This window comes from Rana temporaria, chromosome 10, assembly GCF_905171775.1.
Source record: "Rana temporaria chromosome 10, aRanTem1.1, whole genome shotgun sequence".
NCBI lineage: Eukaryota > Metazoa > Chordata > Amphibia > Anura > Ranidae > Rana > Rana temporaria.
In genome coordinates this window covers 115,262,588-115,278,853 of record NC_053498.1, presented here as the reverse complement: position 1 = coordinate 115,278,853, position 16,266 = coordinate 115,262,588, and the positions used below count along the sequence as shown (strand labels likewise).

The window sequence follows — 16,266 nt, the reverse complement described above, 5'->3', positions numbered from 1 at the left end:
GCGTCAGAGGGGGGCGGGTCCCAGGAGCGGGAAAACGGCGGCCAATTACAATTCAAACGCAGGGGACGAGAAGGCGGCGGACCGAGAAGAAGACCGCAGAAGACCCAAGATGCGGACGAGGAGGCGGACGGAGAAGACAACGGGCAAGATGCGGGACCAGAAGGCGGAAGGACGGACTGAGAAGATAGAAGAAGACGTCGGGCAAGATGTGGACGAGAAGAAGCAGCGGAAGAACCCCGAAGGAAAGAAGAAAAGAAGACTTTATTAAAAGATTTGTCAAAAACCGGCTACTGTCATTTTTATCACTTTGACATTTTTTTTGGGGTGAAATGGTAGAGGTACAATGTACCCCATTACCATTTCACACAGGGGGGGGGTCAGGATCTGGGGGTCCCCTTTGTTAAAGGGGTCTTCCAGATTCTGATAAACCTCCCGCCCGCATACCCCCACAACCACCGGGCAAGGGTTGTGGGGATGAGACCCTTGTCCCCATCAACATGGGGACATCCTCCCCATGTTGAGGGCATGTGGCCTGGTGCGGTTCAGGAGAGGGGGGGGGCCGCACTCTGTCCCCCCCTCTTTTCTGCGGCCGGCCAGGTCAACGTGCTCGGATAAGGGTCTGGTGTGGATTTTTAGGGGGACTCCACGCCATTTTTTTTTTCAATTTGGGGTGGAGTTCCCCTTAAAATCCACACCAGACCTGAAGGGTCTGGAATGGATATTTGCCGGGAACCGCACGTCTTTTTTTTTTTTGGTTTTTACGGCGGGGTTCCCCTTAATATCCATTCCAGACCTGAAGGGCCTGGTAATTTAATTTGGGGGAACCCCTACACATTTTTTTGTTTGTTTTATGAATGAATCCCTTTAGAATTGTCAGAGCCGACAATTCATTATAGCCGCGTGTGAATTTTTAAATGACTTTTTTCCTTCAGAATGTCACTTTGTGCAGGGGGAGTTCTAAGTGCGGGAAAAATGCGCTATTTCACATGCTGACATTACACCCCCCCTAGGTACGAAATTTAAAGGAATATTTCACTTTTATTGTTTCACTTTAAGAATTATTAATTTCACTGCTCCCGAAAAAACGGCCGTTTTAAAAAATAAAAAAAGCATTGATACATGTTCCCTGGGGCAGGACTGAGGTCCCCAAACACTTTTTAGGACAAAACTTGCAGATTAGCCTTTAAAATGAACACTTTTGATTTCTCCCATAGACTTCTATAGGGAGTTCGGCGCGGCTTTACATATTAGTTTCAATGCGCCGGCTGCTACGCTGGTTCATGCGCCTGATTAAGCCTCCACCCGGAGTACTAATTAATGCATGAACCAGCGCAGCGCACATAGCTTAGTAAATCAGGCCCCATGTGTTTGCAAAATGTGAGGTGTGACGAGTTGGGGAAATACACATTGGCCAGTGTGAGAGGTCGCCCACTACACATCCCTTTTAGAAAAATGAATCTACCCTCTGGATCTAGGAGTTTGTCTGTCACCTCAAAGGAGGCATGCTTACTCAACAAAATGGAGACGCCTTTGGTTTTAGCAAGGTTGTTCGTAGCGTGGAACGCAACAGGAAAATAGGAGTCAGTGAGCCTGGGTGCCTGGGCAGTTTTGAAGTGAGTTTCTTGTAGGAAAACGAATCTAGGCCTACCTTTTTTAAGTTCCAGGAGAGATTTTTTACCACTTTATGTGTCTTTGATGGGTATCAGATAAAGATGAAAGGGAGAAATGGTAAGATAGACAAAGGCAGTGGTTTAGTTCATAAAGTTATCTGTGTATTGCCATGATTGCATGCCCATTATGACCACCTTGACACAAAGGGATTGATTTACTAAATCTGGAGAGTGCAACATCTGGTGCAGCTGTGCATGGTAGTCAATCAGCTTCTAACTTCAGCTTGTTCAATTTGTTTCTCTGCAGAACTGCACCAATTTTTGCAAATCAACCCCAAAATATTCCTCTTTCTTAGCCCTGTCACTATGAAGCCATGCAACTATAGTTTGGCTATACTGTAATTCAGAGGACCTTGCTTTGAGGCTCCAGGTAAGCATATGATCATAATAAATATATAAATAAAAGCTGCAACCTCTTAATATTTATGAAAAAAATTGTAATAAAAGCTGGATGTATAACTATATAACCCCAGTTAATGAGTGTCTCACACTTAAAATGTAGGAATTAATGCTTCAACATAAGAGGAAGCAGAATTGCTCAGCATGACTCCCTTGTATGCTTGTGAAGCTGGCAGGCAATAAATAGCAGAAAGCACACTGATTAAATAGAATGTGGTTTGTGTAGGTCAATAATGGTTAGCTTTTTAAAGGTGCCCAAACTCATAAGTTGCCTATCAGTGTATAGCTTTCAGCTGTAGTTTACTGAACCTTATTTACATAGACCTTGGTTTGTGCATGCTAACTGCTTGCCAGTACTTAAAGTAACACTAAAATCTCGAAATCTACTTGCATCTACGGTCTAAAACGAACCCATCTAACCCTGTAAAGAAGAAATCACTATACATACCTTTTTTAAATCCACTCCAGTCCAGTCCCACGCTAAGCTGTTAGCAGTTGCTTCTCAGTGTAGGCGGGTGCAGAAGCGACAGCCGACAATGGAAGCACCATAGTAAGTCTATGACCCCTTTCACACTGAGGAGTTTTTCAGGCGGTACAGTGCTAAAAGTAGCACTGCTGTACCGCCTGAAAAACTCCTGCCCAGCAACCTCATTGTGAAAGCCGGAGGGCTTTCACACTGAGGCGATGCGCTGGCAGGAGAGAAAAAAATCTCCTGCAAGCAGCATCTTTGGCGCGGTGAGAGGAGCGGTATGTATACCGCTCCTTCCCATTTAAAACAATGGGAAACTGCGGCAATACCGCCCGCAATGTGGCTATGCAGAGGTGCATTGCGGGCGGTATTAACCCTTTATCAGCCACTAGCGGGTGTTAATACTGCACCGCTAGCGGCCGAATCCCACGGCAAATCCGACGGTATAGCGCCGCTATTTTTAGCAGCGCTATACCGCCACTGCGCCTCCTGCACCAGTGTGAAAGGGGCCTACGTGTGACATCGGTTTTCAATAATTTCCCTGCTGTCTCCTCTGTAGAGCTTTTGCCACTGGAAATCGGACTGGGGGCGGCTTCAGAAAAAGTATTAAGGCAATTTCTTCTTTACAGGGCTAGATAGGTTTGTCTTAGATTGTGGATGCCTGTATATTCAGAGATTTTAGTGTTAAGCCTCGTACACACGACCGTGTTTCTCTGCAAAAAACAGCAAGAAAACTGCTTCTTGCCGAGATTCCCGTTTGTGTGTGTACGAGGCATTCAGGTTTCTCGTCTGGAAATCTGGCCAGAATCTCGACGAGAATAAAAGAGAACCTGCTCTCTTTTTTCTCGTCAAGATTCTTGTCGGCCTGTTTCCCGACGAGAAACCCGAGAGTGTGTTTACTTACCTGTCGCCGTGAAAACCCATGCATGCTCGAAATGACTTTGACGCATGCGCAGTAGATTCCACGGCATTGGTAGGGTGAAGCAATATGGCGGCGATGGCATCGAATGTGACGAGCGCATGCTCGTCGTACGCAATGATGTCACTGCGTTCTTTCATTTCAAGAGAACCGCGGTTCTTTTAAAACAGAAGTCTGTACACTCCGGCGGCAAGAGTTTTTTGCCAAGAATCTCGTCAGGGAAAACTACGGGTTTTTCCTGACGAGATTCTCAGTCGTGTATACGAGGCCTTAGGGTGGACTTCCACTTTAATGTTTGTGGACTGCCTTACTCAACAACTGATTGCACTGTAATGGTAATTCCACAGATGCCAGCACTGTATTTTTAATTCAGATGTATGTTACTGTTGCTTCTTACTTTTTTGGTCATTTAAAAATATTATCAGATTTGGAGTCAATATTGCTACCATAAAACTGGAGACATAGAACCTTAGTTGAGATGTTCTGAACCTTATTATTTAATAACTTACTTTTATCGTACTTGATGACATCTTTACATGCCTGGATGTCCTCTTTGGTGCACACAGCAAGCCCCTTGACAGCATACATCGATGTCTTCTGCCCACCTGCCTGTGTATAAAAACAATCATTATCACACAGCAAAATTTAAAGCTAAAGGCATAGCCAATGACCTACACAACTGAGTGTAATAAGCTCAAAATGTGCAGTCAGACATTATGAAGTTTATATGCACATCAATCAGCAGATAAGTCAAAAACATTAGAAAAAAAATTCTGTGATAACCAAATATAATAAAATCAATATAAATCATAATATATATTTGAAGAGATTCTCCAGAGAAGAGTTATATTTGTTTCTCTTACTTATAGCAGGCCATTGGTCATTAATTTATTGTCTTTAACTCTGAACTTTGTTTTTAATTTTCAGGCTAAGAACATATTTAGCAAATACAGAAAATACCTGTTGATCTTGCCAGAAATGCAATATGACTTCCTGAGATCATCTGAAATTACAATCCTATCTATTGCCTGTAAACTACTGATTAGGAATGAGCTTTATGTTCGAGTCGAATATGAGTTTGACTCGAACATTGGCTGTTCGCCCGTTCGCCGAACACTGAACACTGAACAATTTGGGGTGTTCGCGGCAAATTCGAAAAACCACGGAACACCCTTTAAAAGTCTATGGGGGAAATCAAAAGTGCTAATTTTAAAGGTTAATATGCAAGCTAAGAACATTTTGTTTCTACCCAGACCCATACAGTAACCAACGACTCTTTGGAAGTCTGGATTCACACCTATGCATTTTTTCTGCTCTTTGCATTTTGCAGATTTACACTACAGAACGTGTTCCATAGGAAACCATGTTAAATAAACTGTAGTGCAAATCTCCAAAATGCAAAAAGCACCAAAAATGCATAGGCGTGAATCCAGCCTTAGAGAATATGTGTAAGAACTTTAACATGTTTGTTTAGTGTGAATTTAGAGTTTGCACACTACTGGGACTGTGATGTCAGGGGATAAAAGGGAGAGGTTTGATGACGGAAGCCTAGTCATTCCTCTACCCATTTTGGCCTGTATCTTTAAACTCTATACAGGGGTAAAATCTGCCAGTAAAAAAAAATCTACCTTGTTTACTTTGCATGTGTGTGGGCCTTTACATTTTTTGGTTAGAACAGAAATGTCAGATGAGTGTCACAGGTTTCAGAGGACTTGACATTGCAACCAGTGGGGTACAGAACTTTGAGCAGCCCTCTTTGAGGGTATGCTACAAAAGTAAACCAGATCCTTATCCAATCAAAAAGCATGGGAGCCCAGGAAAAAAGGAGATCAGCATGTGGCTTCCCCCTCCTAGGCCATATCAAGCCACATGCCCTTATCTAAGAGGGGTACATTGTCAGGGGAAACTCCCTGGCAAAGCCCCTTATCCCCAAGTTGATGATGACTAAAACCCCCTCACTACAATGTTTACCCATTGGCTGTGGGTGTCTGTAGGCAAATTGAAATTTGGAACCTCTGTTAACAATAAGTGGTCACCTGGATACCAGCCCCTCCCTATGTGAATTCACATAAACATGTCAATGGTAGATAAACACACACTTTTTTGTCAAGTCCTTTAACAAAAATCCTATTATGTACATCCATTGCCCATCACATCATTCATCAATGCAGAGCAACATCAATCACAATAAAAAAATCTTGCTGACCGATGGACCTATCTGATTCCTTGGCTGACTGCACATCTCCCTAAACCTCACTGCTAAAATTAAACAAAGGTGCAGTGTTCTGTCTCTCCAGTCTAAGCAATTAACATATGATCTCCATAACAGATTCTATTGTGGTAAGATTACATTCTGAGTAGAATTAGCAGACAGTCACTTAATCCAAATGACATCTTACAGATCATAGAAAGTTTTAATTAAAAACTTGCACAGATTTTTAGAGATTAATTTAAAAAAAATCATAGTATGTGTAACTCCAGCATGGGCTCAGAACAGAAACTAAGGACACACTGAAAAGAGGGTGGGACCAAATATACAGAGCATCTCCCAGCTAGAGAGTGAGAAAAGGACAAATTATTTAAAGGAAAACAAACAACAATGCATGTGTAACACAATAGGTGAGCTCTCCTGAGTAATGTCATTGACCAAACATGGCCACAGTCAAATTTGGTCAGTGTCAGTGCCTGAATATGGCCAGGTGGCTTTTTTTTAGTCAGGGATGATACACTAACCCTACCACTTTGTTTATATGGCTGAGGAGATGTCGATGGTCACTAAGGTGATAGTGCTAAGATGAACAACAACAAAAAAGCCAAGTTAAGTCCAGACATAAGAACTTTGAGCTCATCCCCTCTCAGGAGCATGGCTAAGTCGTTTGAGACTCCTGGTGTCATCCGGTTGCCAAGATTGTAGTGGATGGGACAAAGAAGAGCTGTGGCCTTCTGGAAGTCTGATCCCTGATTTAACTACTTGCAGCCGGGGCCATAGGCAAATGACACCCAAAAGGTGGGTCTCAAATGCTTGGAGGACGTCTATTGATGTCCTCGGCTCCTCTGACCACTGGGGGGAGCGCGAGCACCGCCGGCGGCACGCGCGCTGGCCCACCGTGTCACTGGGGTGCCGAAGCGCTTGCCTGGTGGCCGCGATGTCCGCCAGGCACCCGCGATCGGCCGTTACACAGACAAGGACGTGGATCTGTGTGTGTAAACACACAGATCCACATCCTGTCAGGGAGAGGAGACCGATACTGTGTGCCTTGTACATAGGGACACAGATCGGTCACCTCCCCCAGTCAGTCCCCTTCCCCCACAGTTAGAATCACTAGTAGGTAACACATTTAACCCCTTCCTCGCCCCAAGTGTTAACCCCTTCCCTGCCTGTCACATTTATACAGTAATCAGTGCATATTTATAGCACTGATCGCTGTATAAATGTGAATGGTCCCAAAAATGTGTCAAAAGTGTCCGATGTGTCCGCCATAATGTCGCAGTCCCAATAAAAATCGCAGATCGCCGCCATTACTAGTAAAAAAAATAATAAAAAAAAGTCATAATTCTGTCCCCAATGTTATAGGCGCTATAACTTTTGCACAAACCAATTACTATACGCTTATTGTATTAATGTATCGACCTAAACTGAGTAAAACAAGTTTTTTTTTTTTTTTAAATTGGGTTATTAATTATAGCAAAAAGTTAAAAATATTGTGTTTTTTTCAAAATTGTCGCTTTTTTTGTTTATAGCGCAAAAAATAAAAACCACAGAGGTGATAAAATACCACCAAAAGAAAGCTCTATTTGTGGGGAAAAAATGACGTAAATTTTGTTTGGGAGCTATGTCGCACGACCGCGCAATTGTCGGTTAAAGCAACACAGTGCCGAAAGCTGAAATTTCACCTGGGCAGGAAGGGGGTATATGTGCCCAGTAAGCAAGTGGTTAAAATGAGCTGCTGTGATACAGTGGCTCCAACACCAGTGTGTCAGCTCTAGGTTTAGGGGATTACCACACTCTCTGTGTCAATAATCCAGCACATGACACAATACAACTTTTGTCTGCATAAACTAATTTAAAAAAATTGCTTGTTGGAAACAATTTAAAACTTTTTAGGCAATTGCATATCTATATAACATTATATAAAATTAGACATATATAACAATAAAGGTTTATTCCATAATATATTTTGTTAATATATTAAGGAAAAAGTACCTGCCATGTTTCAGAATTCACTCTTGGCAGTCTTTTGAATAAATTAATTATGCATTTGATCTTGGTGTGTTGTTTTCCAGAAGTACATTGCTCCCTGTTATGTACAGCATCACTGTATGATATAAAACCCTCCAGGCCTTCTCCATTAATACACTGCAATGACTAACAAGCCTAAAGTCATCTCATTAAGGGTATGATAAATAGTCCGTCAATATACTGTATTTTGCAAAATTAGAAGGATGTTATCGTCTCTGTATTTTAGTTCTTATTATTTTGTAATATATTTTACCTTCAGTATGTTGAGGAGTTTTTTTACAATTCCTTGCTGTACTGAAAGGCCCACTGCTGCAGTGCATTGCGGGAGAATCCTGCTAAGAATGCCCACTGATCTCTGCACAAGACAATAAAAAATAAATTATATTCTCATTTGTATGCAGATTATAAAAAATAAAAACACAACGGCATATATAGATTTCCCAATCTGTCAGACAATCTCTGCAGGCAATAACAAGTACTTTTGCCAATCATGTTATTACTCTCTAGTTCTATATGGCACGCTTATTTTTTAGGTGTGCTCCATTTAATCAAGTACACTTTAAGAGTTTTAATTGATTTAGTTAAACACAAAAAAGTTATTGTCCACACATTACCAATATTGTGACTTTTACACATTTCTTTTCGGTTTCCCTTTCTGCCTTCTTATAAATGCTTTGCTGTTGGGATGGCCTTTAGCTGCTTTGATAGCTCAACATGTTCCTTTGTCTTTCATGTGCACCACTTTTCATGACTATAGTGAACAATTGCCCATTTAATCTGGCCCAATAACAACTCTTTTAAATAAAGTGGAACTGAATCCTTTTATCCATTACATCTAAAAATGTCACCATCTCAGCCTCTATTAAGAAATGCAATGGGCAGGGTGTTGTACATGTGATCAACTCAGGGTATTCCTTGAATGTAACTGTTTTGAGAAACAGTTAATTTTGTTAAATGTGTGGGTTCAGATATGCTTTAAAAATAAGTTCACCTTTTCCAAAAAGTAGCCTATTCGGCCAAAGGGCTCCAGCAGATAGTAACCCATTCACATCCTTTTGTGACTTTGACATGTGTCAAATTGGGCTTTCATTTGGTGGTAAATGGTAATGGATATCTCCTGCTTTTTTAATTATCAATGGAAAACTATCCCAATATAGTAAAAAAATAATATATTTTTTTAAATTTAGCTGTACATTTCTTGGTACTGCCATAACCTACCACCAAAGAACAACCCAACATAAATGATCCTGCTCATGATGATCCCACATATGTGTATTTTAGTTAATTAAAGGGAAAACATTGTTTGCCCCCCCCCCCCCAAAAAAAATATACTGACCCTTACATTTGATCCTGACCTTGACACAAACACTAACCCTGGCACTGACCTAGATCAAACCTTGATTTAGGTATTTTTTTTATTTTATTTATTATTATAATTGTATTAATTTATTTTTTATATTTTTTTATATTGTGTCTCTTTCCTCCATTCACAGAAAAATAAAACACGGGGGTGGGCTTCGCAGTGGCTGACTACTGTGATAGTTATCTCAAGTGCCAGGTCCTGGTCTCTGTGCTGGGAGTGCACTGTGTGTTGCGCTCCCAGCACAAAGGGAGGTACGCAAATATGCGGTCCCAGGCAAAAATCTCAGTGCAGTGGGACTGTATATTTGTGTGATGTCAGCGTGAAGGGGTCAAAAAACTTTTCATCTTTGTAAAACCCCAATTCCCAAAAAGTTAGAACGCAGTGTAAAGTCTACATAAAAGCAGAATGCATTGACTTACCCCAAAAAAATCATATTCAATCTACTGTATGTTTTTAATTATTTACATACTTCTAACTAAACATAGCCTGTAGTGTTTCAGTTTGGCATTTAACTGATAAATACCCTGTGACCATGTCAGTTCCACGTGATTCCTTTTTCAAACTGACCACGGCAAGCACAGAAACAGATCTATGTTGGCTTGGTCAGTATGCATCCCCGGAACACTGCTAGGAGGTTCAGAATGCTGCATGGACTCGTGGTGTGTCCCAAAGTCAAATTGTTGCTTACATGCCTCTCCCAGCTTGAGTAGCTGTACTGCCTAAGGAAGAATGAGAGTCATCCTGCTCCTTTTTCTACACAAATCTGTTGGCACTGGAGCTGGGAACGGGTGATTATTAGCAGTATGACTCTCTCCCTTCTAAAGGCAGTAGTGGTAATGGGAAAGAGCTGCTGATACTCAAGCTGGTAGAGGGCATGTCAGCAGCTCTGTGCATACAGAGTAGTGGGTAGAGGTAGAATTGTGTCCTGCTCCTGTCTGTACACAGAGCTTCACAGTGCCACCCTTCCAAAATGTGAACACTTACAAAAAAAAATATCATTAGAGCTTCCATGTTCATTGTCTCTGTTGGGGTGAATGATCAGATTATGGGGAAGGTGGATGGTCCTCTCCTTGCCTGCTCTCACAGAATAGGAAATGGAGCTGAAACCCAAAGGGATTTACACCAGGTTTCAATTAATCATTTAAAAAGGGGTACATGAGAAGGCTGCAATGACTGGGGAAAGGACACTGACTGATTGCTGCTGGCACACAACCTTCCTGTTCTTTACAGCTTGAGTGGTAGTCGCTCTTGCTAAGCATCATTTCAAGTCTCTGGTTCCAGCTCTTTCAATACTTTAAAAAGAATGCAACAGAGAACACTTTTTGGGTTGCATTCACATCTGAGTTTTGGCCCAAAAGCATGTACCTATGAGAATCTCAGTGGGGGGCAGCCAGCAGTAAGCTGCAAGAGGTAATTAAAGCAATTGGTAGCTGCCAGCTCCTGAAGCTAATTGCGCCCATTAACATGCAATCGCTATGTGGCGATTAATTGCGAGTGATCAGCCCTGGATACTGAATATCAGCGTCCAGGGCCGATCATTTACAGGCGATCTCCGCATAGCGATTACATGTGAGCGCCCACACTAAACTGCAAGAGCCAACAGCCTCCAATTGCTTTCAATGGGGCTGCCTCCCACAGCTAATCATCGGACCCTTCACTAGGGTTATTGCAGGTACACACTGTTGGGCCAAACTGCAGCTGGGAAAATGGCCTTAGAGAACCATACAAAAAATGTTTATGATTATGTTTCGGTGACCTGAGAGACCCTTTGCTATAAAAGAACAATTTAGGAGTAAGAGCTTTTCGAATGAATAAATATGGCATTATTATTATTATTATTATTATTATTATTATACTACAGGATTTATATAGCGCCAACAGTTTGCGCAGAGCTTTACATCAGGGAAGACAGTACAGTCACAATGCAATTCAATACAGGAGGGATCAGAGGGCCCTTCTCGTTAGAGCTTACAATCTAGAAGGGAGGGTCAAGTGGAACAAAGAGTAGTTAGCTGTGGGGGATGATCAGATGGACTCAAATGAAAATACAGTTGTTAGGTGTGGGTAGGATAGGCTTCTCTGAAGAGAAGAGTTTTCAGGGATCCTCTAAAAGCTAATAGAGAAGGAGATAGACAGACAGATTGGGGTAAGGAGTTTCATAGGCTTGGAGAGGCTCTGGAAAAGTCTTGGAGACAAGCATGGGAGCAGGTGATGAGAGAGCTAGAGAGTAGGAGGTCTTGAGAAGAACAAAGAGAACGATTAGGTTGGTATTTAGAGACTAGGTCATTGATGTAGCTGGGGGAAGAGTTGTGAATGGCATAATAACTTACAGTTAGAATCATCCCATCTTTACAGCAAAGTAGAGATAAACATTGTGTGCTTATAACAATGCCTCGCTCCTAAAAAAAAAATACAAATGTATGTATAAACCTTTATGTTAATAGATAAAGCCAACAACATAAAAGAAAGAAACGATAAATGGCTATTTGTGTAGGCTAGCAATACAAAAACGTTCCACTTAAGGTCAACAATTTTCAAACACATTATAACGATTAAAGGTATGTTCAGAATGTTTTGACTCTTTGTTTCAGTGACCATGAGAGAGATTTGTACATAACAAAAAGTTTCAGGTATAAAAACTTTTTAAATTAATGAATGACATAAGTATTTTAATGACAATGAGAATGAACCAGTCTTTACAGCAAAGTACAGATAAACATTAAGTGCTTAGAACACCGCAAAGGATGAAAAGCATATAGAATTTATTTTGCATGTTGGCATTACTAGGACTTTCCACTTCATGAGCTCAAAGAACATTTCATAGGAAAAAGACTCCGGTATAAAGCATTGGTATGGATAATGGGGTTGCAGAGGGTCAGGTAGCAACAAGACCAGTCTTCTATAGAGTTTTGTATAGCTCCTACACATTCAGATTCTTAATATTAGATTTATAGACAACATGCATACCTCAAGATGTTTCGCTTATCTGTCCATCTCATAGATCACTAATCAATCATAGAAGCTGTAGTAATGATTTTTAGGGCTGGAAGAGGCAGGTGGAAAGGGCAGGCATAGTAGAGCACTCTTGATGAGTATCTGTCACAGCTCCCTCACCTCTATTAAATGGAGGGGGAAGAGGAGAAAATCAGGCAAAGATTTCAAAGCAGACTGGGGTTTTTAAGATGTAATGCTCAAGCGATTTTGAAAAAGCACAAAAAACAGGTGACGTCGCGGAACATAGACAAAATGGTTGGCCAAGGAAACTGTGATTGTAAACAATCTCCTTGTGAAAGAATCCATTCAGTTTAAAATAGAAATGAAAAGCAAACCATTTGTCTATTGATATTAAAAAACATTATAAATAACTTGTTTTTCTTTTTTTTTATAAGTGATTACATCCCCTCTGTTCTCAGCTGTGTAACAGCTGGGGGGAGGAGAAGCAACAGCACACTGAGCTTTCTGGGTAAGGCTGTGCAGGGGGGAGCATGTCAGGACAAGTCTGATCATTGAAGGAGAGCAGGCTGAGTGGTCATTGTTTAATAGTAAATCAGAGGGAATGGCAGGAACACCAGGGATTTCACACAAAGGAAGTAATACAAAGAGAACAGGATACTTTTTCACACAAGTACATGGTACAGCAGACACATATCAGGAATATGAAATGTTGGGGTAACAAAGACTTGAATGCAGCAAATGAAAGACACATCATGCTTACTACCCTTTGACTTCAGAAGATGTCCAGCAATGCCATCAGCACACAACTGGTGGAAACCGGAGGGACCCAGGTACACCCATCTACTGTCTGGAAAAGTGGAGCCAGAAGTGATCTTAATAGAAAAGTTGCAGCCAAAAAAAAAAAACATCAGATGTCAAAACAAGTAGTGTTGGGCGAACGCTTCAGGCTGAGCATGAGTTCGGGCCAAACATTGGCTGTACGGCCCTCTAGTCCAACACCTGAATTTGCAGGGTGTTCAGTGAAGATTAAGAACCTTATATGGGACCCACTGGAGTGACAAAAAGGGTATCAGTCTGGCTAAAAGAAGCAAGGCCTCACAATGTCCAGACAATGGAGAGAAATCTCCTTTGGGGGAACAAGATAGGCAATACAAAATCTTCATTAAGGGAAAAGCAGAAAACAACCTGGGTAAAAAACAGGTTCCTTGTAGAAGATCAAGTGGGGCTTCCACAGGTGATCGGCATGTGAAAACCTTTGAATGACAGTTTGAAGCACCAAATTATTAATGAGAGGATGCTATAGAAAACGGATGGGTCTAAGGGCCAAATGTTGTTCTACCCCTACTTGAAGAAATAAAATAACATGGCCCACCAAAAAAACAGAATTAGAAAACCCTAGAGACTAGTGAAAACAAATGTTCCACATTTAAAAATAAACCTTGCGGGAAGTAGCTTTTAAGCATGGCTAGAATAACTAAATGTGAAATGTCCCAACCTCTCAAAAATTGGGCTTCAATAGATAGGTTGTCAAAGTAACAGAATGAGAAGCAGGATGGAATATTGGTCCTTGAGATAAACAATCTGTCCTACTTAGTAGAGTTCACTGAGTGTCGGCTAACAAATGAACACGAGTGACTAAAAATAAATATACATATAATTGTGAATTTATATACAAAACCACCAAAATTGTGTGCTTTCAATCAGTAGTGAATGAATATATAAATGCAAATATTCCACTAATATTGTGTATCGGCCACAATGGAGATAGCACGTCAAGAAATGCGTGCTTCAATTCAAATGCATCTGCGGAAAAAAGTGATCCTCCACTGTGCTCCTCCACCTGTTCAAGCTGCCTCTTACCTCATCGAAAGACCTCCACAATGGTAAGGTCAAACATTACCTTTCCAGATCCCTGGGCATTAGCACTGTCACTGTATCACATGATAAAAGCGTCAGCCGGCAGAGCCACGTGACCTCCTCCTGCCTGGAAGTCGGCAAGCGGCCATCTTATATGTTCTGGGATATGGATGTCCATGCTTAAGGGGGAAATTTCCATGCAATTTAAACAGATGATTTGTATTTAGTGGACTGGAATATAGAGCACATCTCTTTTGGTAACTATTTATTTTTATAGTAAAATAGCAAAGCAGTTTTACCTACTACACTATGAGAGTTTTTATTCTATATATCTATTGCTTAGTTGGCAATAGTATTGTGAAGTGGAGTGGTTCTGGAGCTCTCGGAGTGTCCTTCCTGCAATGCTAATACCCAGGGATTTGGGAAGGCAATATCTGACCTTACCATTATGGGGGTCTTTCCATAAAGGTAAGAGGCAGCTTGAACTCTCTTGTTAAAAATAAAAGAGGCAGCTTTAACATGTGGCTGTACACTTTTTTCTGCACATGCATTTGGAGTGAAGCATGCATGTCTTGATGCACGTTCTCCATTGTGGCTGATACACAATATTAGTAGACTATTATTTGCATTTATTATTTCTTTATATATTAATTCACTACTGAGTACAATCACCAAATTGTGGTGGTTTTGTATATAATTTCCCAATTATGTATGTTTATATATTTATTTTTATTTACGATATGTTTTTAGAAATACATGATTTTTCAATTGATCACCTATATGAATTGCAAAATATTATATATATATATATATATATATATATATATATATATATATATATATATATATATATATATATATTTATATATTTATTTATATGTATGTATATATATATATATATATATATATATATATATATACAGTGAGGAAAATAAGTATTTGAACTCCCTGCTATTTTGCAAGTTCTCCCACTTGGAAATCATGGAGGGGTCTGAAATTGTTATCGTAGGTGCATGTCCACTGTGAGAGACATAATCAAAAAAAAAAATCCATAAATCACAATGTATGATTTTTTTTAACTATTTATTTGTATGATACATCTGCAAATAAGTATTTGAACACTGGGAAAATCAATGTTAATATTTGGTACAGTAGCCTTTGTTTGCAATTACAGAGGTCAAACGTTTCTTGTCGTTTTTCACCAGGTTTGCACACACTGGAGGAGGGATTTTGGCCCACTCCTCCACACAGATCTTCTCTAGATCAGTCAGGTTTCTGGGCTGTCGCTGAGAAACACGGAGTTTGAGCTCCCTCCAAAGATTCTCTATTGGGTTTAGGTCTGGAGACTGGCTAGGCCACGCCAGAACCTTGATATGCTTCTTACAGAGCCACTCCTTGGTTATCCTGGCTGTGTGCTTCGGGTCATTGTCATGTTGGAAGACCCAGCCTCGACCCATCTTCAAAGCTCTAACTGAGGGAAGGAGGTTGTTGCCCAAAATCTCGCAATACATGGCCCCGGTCATCCTCTCCTTAATACAGTGCAGTCGCCCTGTCCCATGTGCAGAAAAAACACCCCCAAAGCATGATGCTACCACCCCCATGCTTCACAGTAGGGATGGTGTTCTTGGGATGGTACTCATCATTCTTCTTCCTCCAAACACGGTTAGTGGAATTATGACCAAAAAGTTCTATTTTGGTCTCATCTGACCACATGACTTTCTCCCATGACTCCTCTGGATCATCCAAATGGTCATTGGCAAACTTAAGACGGGCCTTGACATGTGCTGGTTTAAGCAGGGGAACCTTCCGTGCCATGCATGATTTCAAACCATGACGTCTTAGTGTATTACCAACAGTAACCTTGGAAACGGTGGTCCCAGCTCTTTTCAGGTCATTGACCAGCTCCTCCCATGTAGTCCTGGGCTGATTTCTCACCTTTCTTAGGATCATTGAGACCCCACGAGGTGAGATTTTGCATGGAGCCCCAGTCCGAGGGAGATTGACAGTCATGTTTAGCTTCTTCCATTTTCTAATGATTGCTCCAACAGTGGACCTTTTTTCACCAAGCTGCTTGGCAATTTTCCCGTAGCCCTTTCCAGCCTTGTGGAGGTGTACAATTTTGTCTCTAGTGTCTTTGGACAGCTCTTTGGTCTTGGCCATGTTAGTAGTTGGATTCTTACTGATTGTATGGGGTGGACAGGTGTCTTTATGCAGCTAATGACCTCAAACAGGTGCATCTAATTTAGGATAATAAATGGAGTGGATGTGGACATTTTAAAGGCAGACTAACAGGTCTTTGAGGGTCAGAATTCTAGCTGATAGACAGGTGTTCAAATACTTATTTGCAGCTGTATCATACAAATAAATAGTTAAAAAATCATAAATTGTGATTTC

General features: G+C 40.9%; 1 protein-coding gene across 1 annotated transcript in view; it reads right to left on the bottom strand.

Annotated features, from left to right (window-relative positions):
* The window catches only part of TTC12 (tetratricopeptide repeat domain 12), a 226,308-nt gene that overhangs the window by 59,367 nt on the left and 150,675 nt on the right, over positions 1-16,266 (bottom strand). Inside the window, exons 18-20 of the mRNA XM_040326012.1 lie at positions 11,391-11,459; positions 7,951-8,052; positions 3,967-4,066 (exon numbers count right to left, since the gene is read on the bottom strand). Of these exons, the coding sequence (XP_040181946.1) occupies positions 3,967-4,066; positions 7,951-8,052; positions 11,391-11,459 (271 nt within the window). The remainder of the gene's footprint in view (positions 1-3,966; positions 4,067-7,950; positions 8,053-11,390; positions 11,460-16,266) is intronic.